This window comes from Nannobrachium achirus (assembly GCF_963921795.1).
Source record: "Nannobrachium achirus genome assembly, chromosome: 8".
NCBI lineage: Eukaryota > Metazoa > Chordata > Actinopteri > Myctophiformes > Myctophidae > Nannobrachium > Nannobrachium achirus.
In genome coordinates, this window is record NC_137817.1 from 17,376,251 (window position 1) to 17,396,085 (window position 19,835).

Genomic DNA, 19,835 nt, shown 5'->3' on the forward strand with positions numbered 1-19,835 from the left:
AGTGTGTCCGCCGAATGCGAGAAAATACGGGATTACGGGTGGTGGCAACTTAAATGTTTGAAATGGGCTTGTAACCGGAAGGCCTGAATTCCCCAACAAGTTGTGAACATCTTGGCTGACATCTCAGCAACTGCTATCATGGGACCTTTTGCGTGAGACGCATTAGACCCAACTGGCGCGGTAGCGCGGTCTGGTGGCAAACAGTCGGAAATTGCAATTTTATTGAGCATCTCCCAGGTGTGAATGTGGCTAACTGCAGGACTGCAGTGCAACGCAGGGCTGCGCAGGGCTTTTTCTGCAGACTGAATGTAAAACACATACAAATGAAAATACATAGGGTCTACATTTTCTTTAGTTTTTTATATATAAATACTGCCTATTTTCTAAAACAGCTGACAGGTTCAGCATGGTGCAGCAACACGCCTGTTTATGTGCAGCAGTAAGTCCCCCATAAAGAGAGATGGTTGTTTCAACTTGGGAGGCCACAGTTTGGGGAGATAAAAAAGACCAATCATTGTATACTTTCCCTTTTTGTATCCACCACAGACACATGTGGTAATGACAGCCTCTCCTCTCCTCTCCTCTCCCAACCAACCCACCCACCCCCTTCTCCTTCGGGAGAAAACTCAAAATGTTTCCTCAAGAACTGACTTTGACATAATTGGTTTCGGAAAATTTGGTTTATGTTTTTTTCTTTTTTTCTTTTTTCTTTTTTTTTTTGCGTTCAGTTAAGTTGTTTTGGAAACTTTTAGGTTACCGATTATGAGACAAGGATGAGGGCATCCTCCTCACCCGGCAACCTGTTAGCCTGCGTCTCAGTAAAAATAATGATCACAGGAGTGAGTCATCGTTTCTGCTGATTCAGTGAAAAGAAGCAGGTTGCAATGTGGGAGGCTACAGATGGAAAAAGAAAAACATCAGTCTGTGAAGCCTGATTTATACGCAGCCGTACGACGGTGTCCCGTGCCGAAAGTAGTGGCATCGCGATGCGTCGTGAGCTTGTAGATCCTATTCGTCTATTTTTGGTGCAGGAGTATACAGTACAACTTCTGCATAAACATTGCATGCCTCAGTCTTCGTGGAAAGCCACGTGGTGCTACATTACCCAACTGCTGGGCCATCGCATGTGTACATAAACACTGAGACACATATGGTACATGATACACGTGTATATTCTCTACCATACAAACCCAAATGCATACGTACGCACCCTCACCAGCAAGCCACGACGGACACTCTGATGCATGCGGCACGAACTAAGGCATGCAGGCCGCCCACACACACATGCTTAGACAGACCTCAGACACGTACACGCACAGGCACGCGCACGCACGCACACACATGCTTAGACAGACCTCAGACACGTACACACACAGGCACACGCAAACACACACACACACACACACACACACACACACACACACACACACACACACACACACACACACACACACACATACACACACGCACACACACCCTTTCATAGCTGCTGGCATTCCGTGTTTTATATGCTCTCCTTTATTCATAACATTGCATTTTACACTGTGCAGTCTGGAGCAGATTAAAGGCAGTCTCCTGCTGAACACTCGTGCTTACTCAACCCCAAAGAGCCGGCGTGCTATTCTTCCACTGTTCTCCAAAAAGGCAATTTGAACACAGACATCTGGCAATATGGATCTCAGCAAAATGTTGATGAAGGACTTAGGAGGAGCAGGCATCGCTGAGGCAAGCACCCTCCTCTCTTCCAATGGAGTATAACATTTCTGTCAAATGAAATGCCTGTGACACAAACCAAAACATTAGCTGTCTTTAATTTCTTTTCTTTCTCTTTTTTTGGCTTTTGGTTTAGATGTCATAACTTTCTTCTTCTTTTTTTAATTAAACTTTTACTCTGAGTTTTGGCCTCTTCGTCCGACAGCAGCTGGCCGTCTGCAGCCCAGCATTTACTGTAAGCAGGGGCGTCACAAGGGGTAGGAAAGTGGGACTGAGTTACTAGGGCCCAAGGTGGTGGAGGGGCCTTAATTATTTTATACTTTAGCTATTGAAAAATAGCAGATATACAAGCTCACAGCGTGGCACCGAGTGCCGCGCAGCGAGCTTGTAGATCTGCTATTTTTGAAAAGTAGTGAAAATGTGTGCAAATGTTTGAATATATGTATTTTTTAAGCGAACATTTGTAACTCAAATTTTGCTTCTGGGGGTCCCTGGACCTCAATATTTTGAGATGGGGTTCCATGGCCAAATATATATCATTTTGGGGGTCCTTCACATGAAAAGGTTTGAGCTCCACTGACATAGAAACATAGGTTTTTCAAAAAACCTCAGAGGATTTGAAATATTCAAAGATTTTCATGATTTTTCAAAAATAGCAGATCTACAAGCTTGCAGCGCAGCACTCGGTGCCACGCTGTGAGCTTGTTTATCTGCTATTTTTCAATAGTTAACATTCATGGGGGGCCCGCTGTGAATCCTTGTACCCAGGGCCCAGAATTTGGTGCGACGCCCCTGACTGTAAGGGACGCTGTGAGAGGAACACTCTGTTACAGGAGCGACTCATAATAGAAACCACCTCGGTTAGGGGGGGTGGGAGGGGGGGGGGGGGGGGGGTGCTGCTGAAGGGAGTCGCCCCTTTATCCCTGCCAGTCCAAATACCTGCTGCTGAGAACCAGGAAGAGCGGGGGTCAGGGGGTGACCGAGCAGAATCTTATCTGGCCTGAACCGCGTTTCTCTATTGCTATTGAAGCCGGGGCGAGAACAAGTACGTGGTCTGCTAACGCTCACAAGCCGAGGCAGATACAGAGAGAGAGAAAGAGAGAGAGAGAGATGGAGAGAGAGAGGGGGTGAGAGAGAGAAAGAGAGAGAGAGGGCATTCTCGGACACTTATCAGCGCTAGCGTTTCCTCTCCTCCCTCCTAGATACGGCCCCTCATCCTGTGTGCGAGGCTATCGCTGTTATTGCAGTCCCCGGCCCTGTCTGCAGCGGTGACACCGTATAGTCCATGTAAAGGACGTGTAGAGCGTTCCGCAACTGAGGGTTTAGTCTTGTGTCAGCAGAACGTGTTTAAGTGTTTAAGTGAAAAGTGCCCCGAGGGGTGGGGACTCCATCCTGTGGTAGCGCCCTACTCACTCACTTACTGTCCTATAGGGACACTGAAAATATGTTTTGGCTTGAATTAAATTCTCATAATGAAGCGACAAGTTAGTTTATGCAGGATACGGGAGTCGTCCTGCCCAGCTGTAGTCAGCTGCCAGTCAGGTCTGTCCTCATACCTCATTATCATATCTGCTGGTCATTACGTCACATGACTGCCATACTCCAATCAAAGCTAAAGTAATCATCAACATATGGTTTGTCATTCGTCAGTTCATCCTCAAAGACACCTTTGGATGGCAACTACTTTAGCATTGATGAAAACTAATACATTTGATGTTATGTCATATCGATTATCACACATACATTGGTGACCTATAGAATTTCGGTGACTCCAAAAAAACACTGCTTTTAGTACTTGCATTGATAGTACAGTGGGGAGAGACAGGAAAAACCAGGAGAGATAGACTAAAGAGCAGTAGTAAATCATCAGTGTGACCAGCATCAGAATTGAACCGGCAACAGACCCCAAGCGTCATGTGTGACACGTCACAACCACTCAGACTTTGAGTGCCCAGCTTGGGAATGAATTAAGAACCAAGAAACAATTCAACACACACTATCTAGATGTCAAACCAGAATGAAAGTCCCTGGCTGAGCAGACTACAGGCCATACTGTACCACACTCCCGCACTGTCATGATTTCCCAGCATTCATTGCATGTAATACCCAGCTATTATCTTTTCCATCAATCCCTGCCATGCTAGCAGACAAAGCAAAACTTCATTTACTATAAACTATTCTTAACCACTTAAGCCGTGCTGTATATACTTTGTCCAACACCGAAGCGCGAAATAGCCAATCTACGAGCTCACAACCCATCACGATATGATGCCTTGTGAGCTTCTAGATCTGCTATTTACTACTCGGCCTACTCAGGAACAATGGTATTGCAGAACCCCCCTCCCGGTACTGCAATACCCGGTGTACCCATCTGTCTGCCCGTGTCCCTTTCATTTCATGGAGATCCCTGATGTCATCAGTATTATGCTCATATACAGTACGTCATGGGCATATCGGTCGGATCGGCAGTTCTGGACAACCTATCCGACCAACTTGACGCCGGACACAGCACTCCCTCTGGTCGTCAGCGACGTGTATGGTGAGTTTGAAGTCAGTCGGACGGTTCAGAGATATGTGAACTACATACACATGTATGCACTCACAGAGATTTTGCGCTTGTATAGTAGGATTTTGGAATTAAAAATAAATATCACCTAATGCATTCCCAAAATAGGAACGCCTATTTATTTACATTATAAAGTACTACTACAGTAGGTCAACCCAAAGAGAACAGAGTGTAGCCACTACTGTGTGTCAGATTGAATCATTGTTTTCTTTAACGTATAGTAAAAAAAAAAACTAAAAAAAAAGTCAGCATACATACACGTTCTCACTCTCTGTTCCTGCCATGTCCTGGTGCATAAAGAGTGTTAAGCGGCTAAGAGTCTAGCGTTCAAAAACAAAGGCCAATCACCCTCTTGTAACAAACGGTGGCTTCACCACCTGTCTCTCTCATGCATGTCCATTTATTTCACAGTCTCATTCATGCAAACTGCCTGCTGCTCACTTCACCGTATTCAAACCAGCAGCACTCTCACAGTCTCTTCCATCCACGCTAACTGTGAACAGAAGCCATCGTCACGCTCCTTTGTCTTGCTAATCTATCTCTATTCTGTTGTGACCACCAGTGTTTTCCTAATGCTCAGGTTAGAAGGCCTGAATAGAACTGTGTTGTAGCACTTCTGTGGCTGTTATTTCAGGAACAAAACAAAAAAAGAAAACACCTGCACCTGCCTTGAGCTGGGGATGTGTGTGCTCCACAGACACACATCTGCGCGTGTGTGTGTGTGTGTGTGTGTGTGTGTGTGTGTGTGTGTGTGTGTGTGTGTGTGTGTGTGTGTGTGTGTGTGTGTGTGTGCGTGCGCTAATTCACCCATTTTTGTACAAATGAGTGTACAAATATAACCAAATTTGTACACTCCTATCACTCTAACAGCACGTCGCAAAGCATTGTGAGCTTGTGGATCTGCTATTTCCGCTATACAACAAAGTATATTTGGGCACCATTGCATGTCCTAGCAGGTGTGTGTGTGTATGAGTGAGTAGTATTTTGATGTTAACGCTGTAATTCTATTATTATTATTTTGTATCATTATTGTATGCTGTAAAGTAGCCTAATGTATTGTGTTTGCTGGACTCTTGGAAGATTAGACGATAGCTAAAAGAGATCCAAATAAAATAAAATAATATATCTATATCTAAGTGTATGGATTATTTTGGATTGTACTCTGTATGGTGTCACATGGAGGCCCATGTGTAGCCCACCAGCTAACCAGTTCCAGCTCAGACACACATGCACCAAAATAGTGCCATTCAGGTGAACTGAGCAGCAGGTTTGAATGAGGACAGTGAGTACAGTATCTAGGGTAGGTAGGACTGAGTACCTTCTTTGGCAGCCAGGCGTGGGGACGGGTCCGCATGAGATGGAGTATTGTAGGATAACGATGAGCTACCTGCAACAGTACCAGAAACAAAGAAAGAATCAATAAAAAATGATAGTTATAGGCTCCATCTCTTCTGTCTTTTATAGCAGGGGTCTTCAACAGGGGGTCCGGGACGCCTAGGGGGTCCTCAGGGTTACTACAGGGGGGGTCACCAAATCTTTGTGTGATAGGATCATGTTTTTTTACATTAACCACTTGAACCCTAGCATCCCTATTCTGAGTGGAGCATTAGTCATAAATAGCAGATCTACAAGCTAAAAGCTTGTAGATCGGCTATTTTTGGCAAAGAGGTTTGTAGAGGGAAAATAAGAGTAGACTACAGTATTTGACGGTTCAAGTGGTTAAATGTCTTAAAATACACATTACTCACACAACATGATGACAGTGCTGTCAAACAAGTCTAAGCTGTCTGTGAAATCTATGAGCATTTTTAATCTGCAACACAATTTTATACAATATGTAGTGGGGGTCCCTGCTTCATATCGCTCTCAGCTAAGGGGTCCCTGGCCTGAAAATGTTGAAGACCCCTGTTTTGTAGTAAGAGGCTCTGAAATATAGCGACAAAACTGGCAAGAAAGAAAACTTAATGTAGGGTTGTTCTACCCTGTTCTGCCCTGTTGATTCTACTACACTTTACTACTCCTATAGTCAACTTTAATTTACTCATATTGAGTGTCGAGGAATTCTGTATCAAATAGTAACTGTTGAGGCAAACGTTATAAGATAGATGTTTAGTACATTATCTACTGGGAGAAGTACATTAAACATTCAGGGTGGTGGACTGGTGGTAAAGTAGTGCTCCGAGCAAAGCAGGGAGAAAGCCTATAGTTCTATACAAAGATAAGACTGCATAAGACTGTCTCTGGCGCCTGATTGATCGCCCACGGGATCAATACAGGTATCAATCTATCTATAAGAGAGAGGAACTTGCTTGTGTCAGTGGGACCAAGCTGTACCCAAAACAATAGATACCAGGCCTGAGCCAATCCATCTTGACAAGGGTCTTCAACAGGGGGTCCTGGACCCCTAGGCCTAGAGGGTCCTCAGAGTTACCACAGGGGAGCCTCCAAATCTTTGTGTGATAGAAGCTTTTTTCCTCCTAATTTATATTAACCACTTGAACTTATAGGATCCATAATCTGAGAACTTTAGCAAAAATAGCAGATCTACACGCTCACAACGCCTCGCGCTGCGAGGCGTTGTGAGCGTGTAGATCGGCTATTTTTGGCAAAGTGCTTTGGAGGGGGAAAAGAGCAGACTAAGTACAGTGAAAGGTCAAGTTTATTAAGTATTGACGGTTCAAGTGGTTAAATATTTGAAAACCCACATTAACATGAATCCAAAATATACTGATGATCGTTCTGTCAAACAATGAAACTATATGGAATCTATGAAAAGGTTGTGGGGGTCCCTGCTTCATCTCTCTCTCAACTAAGGGGTCCTTGGCCTGAAAACATTGAAGACCCCTGTTCTAAAACATTAACTAACGTCCATAAGTATATCATGCACGGTATACTGTACATCTGCCCCTATTATGCTTGCATACCATTATATCTACCATGTGTAAATATGTAAATAATTCGTTTGTTGATTTTCTTGATCCCTTTGCCACCCCCCTATTCTTCTTCCCTTTCTTTTTTTCTATGGAAATGACAATGACAATAAAGCTGATTCTGATTCAGATGTTCAAAACATATCAAAGGCCAAAGATGGGCAACATAATAAACAATATAAGGTATCATTCTACAGTACCATAATTCTTCCACCGAGTATAGATGAAAAGTAACAGACTGTGTGAAGTACTGCTGTACTGTGCACCAGGAAGCACAGTGACAGTGCTCAATAGCCAGCAGGTGGCAGTAGAAGGTGCATCTTAATTAGGACATAGCTCAACCCTTTCCATTTCTCATACAATCACTTATGTTTATACCTTTTAAAAAAACATTGTCCTGGAGAGGTGGGGTAATACATGGCATATTAAGTTTAGTCCACAAAAAAATCAACCAGCTACGGGTGCAAGTATTCTGTAGAAGGGTGGAAAACCCCCCACCCGAAGTCAGTCGACATTTTAACTGCAAACCTCTACTACTTCTTGAATAATAAAATCGGGGAAGCAAGACTCTGCATATGGCTGCCTATTCATTTCACCTTATGGAGCAGAACTCAGCAGTGCATTCCTCCGCTACACAGGCACCCTGGGCGGCACCAAAATGCTCTCTTAATTTTAGCTGCCCCCAGGCATAAATCAGCGAGTGGAAAAACAGACCCAAAAATGCACAGAGAAAACACAAGCGCTGCTACTACGCGGGGAGCGCAAAGATTTAGCACAAAGACAACCGAGGGGTGGAGGGGGAGAGTTGCCGGTTTAAGGATGATGCCTTTTTTTCTGATTGGGTGGGGGTGGGGTGGTTGGTGTGTCATGTGTGTGTATTTCGGCGGGTTCCCTATCTTGCCGTGGGGTGGAGGCGGTGAAGTTCGAGGGTGGAAGGGGGCCAGTAACAGTGGTAGACTTGGGTTCTGTTTTTGGGGGGGTGAGTGGTAGAGACGAGGGGCACCCACCCACCCACGCACGCACATGCACACACACACGCCACCCCTCCCAGTTCCACCTACTACTACTACTACTCCTACTCCACGGCACCCCCAAGGCTCTGGGTCGAGTTTGGAGACCCGGGGGCCTCTGAACAGGGGAGCCATTGTATGGAGCCCAGGGTCCCTGCACAGCAATCAAACGCAGCTCCCCCATACAAAAATAATTCCACACGCTGAGCGTAAGCTGCACAGGGCGCAGGCCAGCCAACACAGCACCGTCTGAAGACGAGAGGAGGAGAGGGAGAGAGAGAGACACGCGAGTAGGCAAAGACACAGGAAGGAAAGAAAGAAAGAAAGAAAGAAAGAAAGAAAGAAAGAAAGAAAAAGAAAGAAACAGGGAGAGCAAAAGGAGGGAGGGAAGGATCTGTTAACCCTTTTCCTACTGTGTTCCACATGTGGGCTGACCCAGACAGGCAAACAGGCTGCGTTGCTGAGAAAACCACAAGCCGTCCCACAAAGCAATTCAGGACTGCTGCGAGAGGGAGAGCAAGAGAGAGAGAGACAGACAGACAGACAGACAGACAGAGTGGCAGAATGAAGGAAAGTGTGTGTGAGAGAGGAGGTGAGGGACTATGGGGGAGAGACTAGTGATGGGGGAAGAGAAATGGAGAAAATGGGCAAAAAGGGAGAGAGAGAGAGAGAGAGAGAGAGAGAGAGAGAGAGAGAGAGGCAAACCACTGCCGACACTTTGGGGCGAAGGAGTCTTGACAGCGCTGCCTATTTATTTGGACGCACTCGTCCCCCTCAGAAAACAAACATGTCTGGGTAATCTGACGGAACAGCGGGGACGCTTGGCCCACGTTCAGCTTTTCAAACTCTCTCTCTTCTTTTACCCAACTTTCTCTTTCTACCCCTCAGACTCTCACTCTTTTAATCTCTCTCTCTCTCTCTCTCTCTCTCTCTCTCTCTCTCTCTCTCTCTCTCTCTCTCTCCCCTGCCACATCTGCTTGGAGGCTGTTTGATTACGTAACATCTCTCCCGACTATTTTCTTTCCTCTCCTCTTTGTGACTGATGGGTTCTTCAAAAAAGGCCCCATCCTCCATTTTTGGACACCCATAATATTGACAGAAATCTTTCTGGCTTGTCCAACATCACTGTGGACCTCATCTGGGGCCCTGGTGCTGATTCTGTCAAGCCATACGATACGCCATCGCCTCAAACATGCGGCCTGGGCTTTGTCAACAAACTGAGGGTCCCCCACCCCCCACCACACCACCACCTTTGGGCAGTTCACCCCCTGAAGAGGGGCCAAATGGAAGCCAGCCCTATAAGCAATGCAAACCCAATAAGTATAAGGATGCTCTAACTAGGTGCACTTTGAGTCCACACAATCGCAAACCATTTGTAAATGCAAAACAGCTTAGGCTCAAATCACATTCGGTTCACTCAAATCTAAATGTCAGTGTCGTTGTATTTACACGAGAATCTACAAACTCCCCCAAGCTGACCGTGGATCAAAAAACGTGTATTGAAACGGCAATTCAAAAACACGTATTTTCTGTAAATTGAAAAGTCCATCGTTGAGGTAAAACATTATTGCCGATGCTGATACAGCATATCGTCACTGTCGGGCAGAAACCTTGTATCTCCAAGTTTCAAATGTGTACGTTCTTTCGCAAAGTAAAGCCCTGCTCCATCATACAAGGTCGTCGCACAAAAGTAGTGAAAACAGACGATCTACAAGCACACAAGTGTGCTTATAGATCTGCTGTTTTCACTAGTTTTATTTAGAACTGTATATTAAAAAGTCCATCGTTGAGGTAAAACATTATTGCCGACGTTGATACAGCATATACTGTATGTAAGTGGTCATAGCGCTAAGTGACTGAATCCAGACGTGCGTTGACTGAATTGCCCAGACTGTAGTTGCAGAGTATAACGGTGTCTAAAAGCAGACACGCTAACAGCAATGGCTCACGGCCAGGCTGTTGATCCCTTCCACACCAGTGATAATCTGCCAATAGAGAGAACTAATGCAGGGGGTGCTCCATAAAAATATTGTGATGGGGGAGAGAGGAGAGAGAGTGAGAGAGAGAGAGAGAGAGAGAGCTCCAGACCTTCTTTTTTCCCCTCCTCAGCCCTCAAGCCCAGATGTTTATGGTCTGTATAAACTATTGAGGGCTTGAGAATGTCCCCCACTCTGGAGCTAGCAGTAGTGCTAGAGCAGAAGCCCAGACTTATCACTCTCCCTCTCTCTCTCTCTTTCTCTCTCTCTCTCTCTCTCTCTCTCCCCCTCTTCACTCCCTCACTGTAAATCCATCCAGACACGGAGAACGGCGACAGCTGGGAAACAGAGCTATTGCTATACTCCAACGGCACTCAATCACGGCCACCTCGGGCCATTTCCATGCGCGTCTGACACAAAAAAAATAATACTCCCCCACTCCCCTGTCTATATCGTATACTTTCTATTCTAGTGGCTCTCTCGCACATGTACTGTTCCCCTGTCCCCACTTGTGTTGTCTCCCCGTTTCTCTCTGCATTCCTTATCTGTCCTCCTCCTCCATAGTCGAATCCTGAACGTTAATAGAAATCCCAACAGTAGAAAGTGTGGAAACCAACGAAAAAAATCATACAGGGATTTCACTGGTTATGTTTTTGTTCCTCACGTTTTATCAATTTATTTATTTTTCTTGATCTAGATTTTGTTTCCATGCCTGGTCTCTCCTGCCTCCCAACGCCTCTCTCTCTCTCTCTCTCTCCTCTCTCTGTTTCTTTGCTTGTCTGTCTGTCTGTCGCTCTGTGTCTGTCCAGTGGTGTAAAGTAAATAAATAAATAAGTAAATAAATGTACTTAAGTAATGTACTTAAGTACAATTTTGAGGTATTTGTACTTTACTTGAGTATTTCCAATTTCCAATATGTTTACTTCTACTCCACTACATCTCAGATCCAGATATTGTACTTTTACTTATTATTAAAACATACATTAATCACCTATCATCGCCTATTATATACTTTGGCTATTTGCGAATAGCCAATCTACAAGCTTGTAGATCTGCTATTTTCAAACATTTTGTACTTTTACTTTTGGTACTTTTTGGTACATTTTGATGCCAATACTTTTTGCACTTTCACTCAAGTAACAGTTGAACACAGGCCTTTTACTTACTTCTACATTGCAGTATTGATACTTTTACTTAGGTAAAACATTAGAGTACTTTTTCCACCTCTGTCTCTCTGTCTCTGTCTCTTTGCTTGTCTGTCTGTCTGTCTGTCTGTCTGTCTGTCTGTCTGTCTGTCTGTCTGTCTGTCGCTCTGTGTCTGTCCGTCCCTCCCTTCTGTCTCACCCTTCGCCGTGCGTTGGACTTGGAGGATACAGTATTTCGTTGTCTGAGGCTTTTTTCTTTCTCTTTTCTCCCCTCCCTCCCTCCCTCTCTCTCGCCGCGCTCCGCTTCCAGCACATGTGGTATCAAACCGACCTACATGGGTGCGATAAAGCAAACAGTCCGCAGTTGCTCCCTGACAGACTAATTTGAACAAATTCTCAAATTGCACCCCCTAAATTGAAAGCACATTGGGGTGCGGGCGTCCATCGCTTATGAAAATCTGGATAAGTGACCAACAATGAGGCCAAAATAATGCACGGGCAACCACCCTTGTTACTGCACGCAGCTGGCTGGCCCGGGCAAGGCAGGCAGACAGGCAGACGGCTTGCCTCAGACGGCGGTGCCCACAGACCGGACCGTGGGCGTGGGCGTTCGTAGAGGGATATTTCTTGCGCGTGACGTGGCAGGAATGTGTTGTTATGGTATGGCCGTAGGGTGGGGAAGCGTGTCCCAGCCTCGGTGCCGGGCCCTGAGCGTACATATACGTACGCAGGGGCTTAATGACTCCAAGGAATGTTAATCAGTTTCAATAAACAGAGCGAAAATGCACACATGATGCGGACAGATGTGTATGAAAATGATTGCAGTCTCTCCTGTGCCGAACCGACCGACCGCCGGGGTTCGGAAGAGGGGGGGTGCGGACTGCGGAGAGCAGGGGTTGGCGGGGCCAATGTCACGTGACCTGTGATCACTAATACTTCCAGGGCCTTACTTTGGGGCAGGGGGTCTTCAACAGGGGGTCCGGGATCCCTAGGGGGTCCTCAGAGTTACTACAGGGGGTCCTCCAAATCTTTGTGTGATATATTTTCTACACAAACCACTTGAACCCTAGTATTCCAATTCTGTGTGGAACATTAGCCAAAAATAGCCGGTCTACAAGCTCACAACGCCTCGTGCTGCGAGGCGTTGTGAGCTTGTAGATCTGCTATTCTTGGCAAAGAGGTTTGGTGTAGAAGGAAAAGAAGGGTGGACTAAGTATTGACGGTTCATTAGTGGTTCACTGTCTAAAAATCACACCCGTGTGAAGTGGAGCTGTGTGTGTGTGTGTGTGTGTGTGTGTGTGTGTGTGTGTGTAGATCATGTGTACCGATTTTTGTGACATTTGAAGAAAATATGTAGGAAAAGGAGCAAAAAGTGTGTTTTGGAGAAAATTCAAGATGGCGGAAAATCTATCCTGGCGCAAATGGGCGTGGCCTATATGAGGAGATGCGTCATGACCCAAGGAATCCAGGGAAAAGGGAATTTTAATTTTCCGACCTACGGTTCAAGAGTTACAGGCCGAAACGTAAAGTGGACTGTTATAGCGCCACCATGAGGCCGAGTGACGATTTTTTTTTTTTTTTAATCCTTGATATCATTATAAATCTCCTCTCCAAGTTTTGTAACTGTAGCCCCTATGGTTTGCGAGAAAAAAAATAATTGAATGTGAGTTTTTGCCATTCCCATTATAAGTCAATGGGGAAAATTAATTCACTAATAAATTATTATCAATTAAACGATACAACTTTTCTCTTAGAAAAGTAATAGCACACGATTCCCGATGAAGCCGGTCAATTTGACATATGGCGCGAGTGTGTGGTGCAAAAACTGTGGGACTAGTGGCGTGCCGAAGTTTAGGAAGTTCAGGCTACATACACACAGACAGACAGACACACACACACACAGACAGACCCACACAGCCACGTATAGGGAGCCTGTGTTTCACACAGCTCCAAAAATACACATAATAGTCCAACAACCTACACTGATGATAGTGCTGTCAAACAAGTCTAGTCTAAGCTGTCTGAGAAATCTATTAAACATTTTTAACATGCAACACAACTTTATGCAATACGCAGTGGGGGTCCCTGCTTCATCTCTCGCTCAGCTAAGGGGTCCTTGGCCTGAAAACGTTGAAGACCCCTGCTTTAGGTTCTTAGTTTTCTCTCTCTCTCTCTGTCTATCTCTTGCATATTCCACTCTCTGTACCTTACTGGAAACACAGCCTCTCTCCAGCTGTTGTGAGTGAAGCCGGCGGTCTTTTTTTGTGAGCCGGAGCTGCTCTGCATGATTGTGTTTGTTTGTGCTTCGGGGTTAAGAAAGAGAGAAACAGCTTCGGCTCCCAAATCATCAGGCCTGCAGGGTCGGCATAAACCCTGAACTGCTCTCCTCTCTCTCGCTGCCTCTCCTCCGCCCTCTGTCTTCCACGGACGTGCCTTTACTAACATAGTTCCTCTCGGCCCTCGGGCGCTCAGTGTCAATAATACGTGCACGCTTTCAGACATCGCTCCGTTTTCGCCGGAGAGCCGCCTGAAACCGGTCGCCAGGCCCAGTCCAGACACGGGACTGGAGGATTTGTCTTTTTTTTTTTTGCCGTTGGGAACGAGTCCAAAGTAATTTTGATTGGCGAGCGGAGAGGATTCCCAAGATATCTCTTCTGTCTCCAAAACACACAAGGGTCTAAATCAAAAAAAGGAGCGGCGATGGGGCACAGCGTGCGCACCGCAAAACGCCACCGTCGGGCAGAAAGCTCGTAACTCCATATTACAAATGGTCGAATGGTCGATTAATTCTCTACTTCCGCATACTACTTTGTCACACAAAAGAAGTAGTAGTAGTGAAAATAGTGAGCTTGTAGAACTGCTATTTTTTTGCTATTACAAGTCATGCAAGTCAAAGTGTAAGTGGCTAAGCGTGTCTGTGGGATTTACACATTTTGAACCAATGAAAAGAGCTTTTGACTAAATCAGTGGTTCTCAAACTTGGGGTCGGGACCCCAAGTGGGGTCCCCCAAATTATTTTGTGGGGTCCCCATATGATTAGCTTAATGACATTTTTTTCCCTCACTCAATGGTAAACAAACCAACACACAGTGTAAGTGTATAAAGGGTGACAATTTAAGGACTTTCAAGACTGTTTTAATACCAAACTGGCCAAACTGTCAAATATTAAGTAAGCAAGAGGCTAACATTGTGTGAAAATAGCCAATCTACATGCTCACAACGCCTCACAATATTTATCTGTGGAACCGAGTCACATTAAATGTAATACCCACATTTCCAAGTGCTTGTCAGGGTGAGGGTCCCCAGTTCAAATAATGTGTTTATTTTGGGGGGTCACGGCCTAAAAAGGTTTTGAGAACCCCTGGACTAAATAACAACTACATTGGTTCGACATTGAAACACGGGTTATTTCTTTCCTCCTTTTCCTTAAAAGCAAGTAGTTTTTGACATGCGAGGTTTCCACCCGACAGCGACGATAAGCTATAAGTCCCGCTGGCTCACCAGCGGCCATAATGAAAACTGCCTTGGCAGAGCGTTGTGGCCAGCGGCGGTCAGACACACAGATCCACCCGCTCGCTGCGCGGCCCTGTGCACACAATGAGGCCGTTATGCTCACGACAGGGGCGTCACACCAAATTCTGGGCCCCGGGTACAAGGATTCACTGCGGGCCCCCCATGAATGTTAACTATTGAAAAATAGCAGATATACAAGCTCACAGCGCGGCACCGAGTGCCGCGCTGCGAGCTTGCATATCTGCTATTTTTGAAAAATGGTGAAAATGTGTGCAAGAAACCTATGTCAAGGACCCCCTAAGATGATATGTATTTGGCCACGGACCCCGATCTCAAAATATTTAGTTCCAGGGACCCCCAGAAGCAAAGTTTTAGTTAGAAATGTTCGCTTAAAAAACATATATGTTCAAAGATTTTTACAACTTTTCAAAAATAGCAGATCTACAAGCTCGCAGCGCGGCACTCGGTGCCGCGCTGTGAGCTTGTATATCTGCTATTTTTCAATAGATAAAGTTATTAGGGCCCCTCTCCACCTTGGGCCCCGGTAACTCAGTCCCACTTTCCTACCCCTTGTGACGCCCCTGTGCTCACGACAAGCATCCCTCTCTGCCCAGACTAGCCACGCACAGAGAAAACTGTTGACACCCGCAAAATACAGTTCCCATTACATCACAACCGAGGCCCATCGCAATTCTTCTTTTTTCCTCCCTCTCTCTCCTTGGAGGAGTAATGTTAAATTTAGTCGAGCCATAGGTTACTCCACCCAAAGTCGGTGTCATGATACTTTTTTTTGCAGCCGCAGCAGCGGTCTTGCCGTTCCCCTGACATACCGCGATAGCACCGACCGCAGTCTAACAGACACGAATGATTGCAAAGTGAAAAAACGGAGGGTGAGGTCATTCACTGTTTTGTCTGCCTTCCAGACGCGGCTATTTACAGTATTAGCGCCGATTTGGGTTTAATAACACAACTACAATTTTGACGTTTTTATTTCTCGAATTGAACATCTGCGTGTTCAATGATGTGTGAGTATTAACCCTTGGTGTTTTTTTTTTACTATTATTATTTAGGCTACCCTATACTATAATAGTAGGCCTACTAATAATACCCTACTATTGACCACACTTGAAGTAATCTTCTCTTCAGATATCATGCTTTAACTTACATTTATTTTGCATATCTACCAAGAGATCTTTTTCGTTATGACTTCATCTCTCCGGCTAACAATAACAAGCGAAGGGTCGCACTCTGAAATGAAAAAAAAAAATCTATTCTTTTTTTATTTCTCCATATGCCTTACATGACAAAGGTTTCGGCCTTTGTCAGTATGTGATCTGTCCAGCTAAAACATGTACTGTAAAAAGCAGCACAGAAATCCTCTTTGAGGAAACGCAGGGCTGAATTCTGTTTGCTTCTATTGTAAAATTACTCACAAACTTCCCGGGCTGTTCTGAACACACAGGCCTAGGCATGGTTCCTGAGGCAATGCACCTGGGCTTCATCTTTCTGTACTCTATGTGGAATAAGGCACTGCAAAGTGGAGTTGGGGGGATATAGATGGTTATCTGGAGAGGGAAAGAACCCCAGACCGTTTCCACTGCAGTGCTAAAATACTGAGTAGCCATTTTGGATAAAGTGGGCCCAGGTTTCCAGTAAGGGCAATTTCATTGTTTGTTGACTGTAATATGAATATACTGTGGCGACAGAAAAAAAACAGTGTGTCGCGTTGTTTCCCTTGGTTTGGCATTTTTTCATCCTCACTTCGCATCCAAAAGTAAGAGAAGTACTCCGGGGAGAAAAAGAGGCTAATGTCTTTACTGAAAGTTGACTCTAACCTCTGTGCAAAAAAGCAGACAGAAATACAGGCCTGCGAGCAACACAACTATCACGACCCAGAGGAAGAAAAGACAGAGCTCCTTTTATGAACACTAGACTACTATGTTTTGTAACACATACAGGGCCAACCATCAGTTAAGTAGGTTAGGTATCCCTAATAGGTTGTCCTCATGTCGGTTCTTCAGTTTCCTATCGATGCAGCACATTGCCATAAAAGCCGACTGTATGCTGTTTCACAGCAGACACCTGTGGTTTTATTGTCAATATCTTCTCCTATGATCATTATCAATAGGTTGTTTCTCATAATTAACCTGTTGACCAACTGCTTTTGCCTACCACACGAGTACATGTAAATGTTATGTCTATTTTATTTACCTTCCTGCACCTTCATTATACGAAAAACATAGAGCAGGGGTCTTCAACGGTTTCAGGCCAAAGACCCCTTAGTTGAGAGAGAGATGAAGCAGGGACCCCCACAACCTGTTCATAGTTTCCATATAGTTTCATTGTTTGACAGCACTATCCTCAATATATTTTGGATTCATGTCAATTTCAGATATTTAACCACTTGAACCGTCAACACTTAATTAACTTGACCTTTCACTCTGTACTTAGTCTGCTCTTTTCCTCCTCTACACCAAACCTCTTTGCCGAAAATAGCCGATCTACAAGCTCGCGAGCTTGTAGATCTGCTATTTTTAGCTAAAGTTCTCGGAATATGGACGCCAGTGTTCAAGTGGTTGATAGAAAAGAAGAGAAAAAAAAGCTTCTATCAAACAAAGATTTGGAGGACCCCCTGTTGTAACTCTGAGGACCCCCTAGGGGTCCCGGACCCCCTGTTGAAGACCCCTGACTTAGAGTATGTTAGAAAGTGTGCATTGATAATGTGGCAACGATGACACTGAAATGAATTGCGTCTCAGCTAATTGTATTCGATCGCAGTCAAATCCCAAAGTGTTCATTTAACTCTCCTGGATTCTACTGTGGTGGGCCTCTTACTTACTTTCCCTGAGGTAATTGAGATGAGAGAGAAGGACTTCAGAATTGTACAGGGTGGTGAGCCTGAGGAAGTCATCCTTGCTCATCTTGCACAGCTCCTTGCCGTCCACGTTCTGGAACATGGCCGTTTCGATCTCCAGCAGGCCGTACTCCTTGATGGCCCACTCCAGCCACTGGCGCACGTGGTCCTGTGACCACAAGGACGGGTCTGAAGAGGAGAGAGGAGGAGGAGGACAAATAATGTTAGAATGAGATGTTGTCTCGTCTACTGTGCTTCTCGTTCATACCGCTGGCTATAGGGATGGGACGATAAGGGATATTATCGTTTATCGTGATAAAAAAACACTCAAGATAATCGTATCGTAGAGATTTGATTCATCGTGATATCGTCCTCTGTCAATCATGCACTGGGATCAATTCACCTTTTATTTGCCGAGCTGCATATCCGGTACCACTTAAACCCTCAATAATTGGTAAAAGGTACTTATAATATACGTACGTCTTTTTTCACTCTCTATCAAATGTCTTTGCCAAAGAATAGCCGATCTACAAGCTCACAACGCGTCGCAAGCTTGTAGATCCACCCCATATAATGGATTTTGATTATCGTGATAATATCGTAAACCGCGATTTCTTTTGTCACAATAATCGTGATATGAAAGTTTCATATCGTCCCATCCCTACCGCTGGCGCTATGTACGACTGTCTCCGACGTATGAAGTGTATCTGTTTTTTGTACAAAAATGATGAGGAAAACAGCAAGGAAAGAAGCGGTGCAATTCTCAAGATTCCCGCTTCCCAATGCAACCACAGTCCTCTATTGTTGGACACGGGACGTTTCGACAATTCAATGTGACGTTCCCAGCTCAAGGGCACTCTAAGGCCAGATTTTGCTGCTGTCGGGTTGAAACCTTGTATGTCCATTTCAGGAAATGGAAAAATATATAATAATCTGTTGTTCTAATGGCTCCATTGTAGTTATTTATTCATATGTATTCTTGTTAATACTTAATAAAACTCACAGAGAGACTGTGGTAATTATTCATTTTAAAATAGAACAAATAGCAGATCTACAAGCGCACAACATTGTCGCATCACTACACGTTGTGATTGGCTTGGAGAAGCTAATTTAAACAGTTTTAGTTACTTTCTGCATGACACTGACATACGAAGATGTAATAAAATACTGCATTAATTCATGAAAAAAAAAAGAAAACGTAGAAAGATGAAATGTGGAGATACGATGTTTCAGCCCAACAGCGATGGTTTATTAACTGCAAAGATTCACGTCCATGGGTGTCGCACCAAATTCTGGGGCCTGGGTACAAGGATTCACTGCGGGCCCCCCATGAATGTTCTTCATAGGCATTATTTTGTGCTTTAACTATTGAAAAATAGCGGATATATATATACAGTATATCTGCGAGCTTGTAGATCTGCTATTTTTGAAAGATGTTGAGAATTTGTGCAAGTCTTTGAATATTTAGGTTTTTTGAAGAAAAAAAAACTATGTTTCTATGATAGTGGTGCACAAACTTTTCATATGAAGGACCCCCAAAATGATATGTATTTGGCCACGGACCCCCATCTCAAAATATTTCGTCCCAGGTACCCCCCAAAAGCAAGATTTGATTTACAAATGTTCGCTTAAAAATACATACAGTATATTCATAGTTTTTTACACACAACTTTTAAAAAATAGCAGATCTACAAGCTCGCAGCGCGGCACTGCTAAAGTATAAAATAATTCTTGGGCCCTAGTAACTCAGTCCCACTTTTCCCCCCCTTGTGACGCCCCTGACAGCGATGGTTTATTAACTGCAAAGATTCGCGTCTGGAGAAGCAGATGGGGGATGGAAAGCTGAGAAGGTTTTGAATCAGCAGCATGGCGGCAAACGGATTGCACAGGGACAGAAGTGTAGAAATTGGAAACAGCACTTCATATCAGCAGCAGAACCGGGCTGAAATAGTAGTTGGAAGTCATTCTTTGCTTTAAACGGTGTGGTTAAAAACAGACGGCTGGTGTTTACTGCAACAGGGCAATTCAGGTAGAGCCGCGGCGTACGTTTTCAATCACAGTAAAAGTACACTACAAAGTTTATTTTCTAAAAAGAAAAGAAAAAGTTTCTGCGATTGTCTAAGCTTCC

At 44.6% G+C, this 19,835-nt stretch overlaps 1 protein-coding gene across 5 annotated transcripts in view; it reads right to left on the reverse strand.

Annotated features, from left to right (window-relative positions):
* The window catches only part of fli1 (Fli-1 proto-oncogene, ETS transcription factor), a 63,730-nt gene that overhangs the window by 18,859 nt on the left and 25,036 nt on the right, over positions 1 to 19,835 (reverse strand). For 4 of the 5 annotated variants that reach the window (XM_080732202.1, XM_080732201.1, XM_080732205.1 and 1 more), the window contains 2 exons: positions 17,693 to 17,896; positions 5,598 to 5,666 (listed from right to left, as the gene is read on the reverse strand). In XM_080732202.1, the coding sequence (XP_080588328.1) occupies positions 5,598 to 5,666; positions 17,693 to 17,896 (273 nt within the window). The remainder of the gene's footprint in view (positions 1 to 5,597; positions 5,667 to 17,692; positions 17,897 to 19,835) is intronic. The other variant, XM_080732204.1, reaches the window with a different exon arrangement.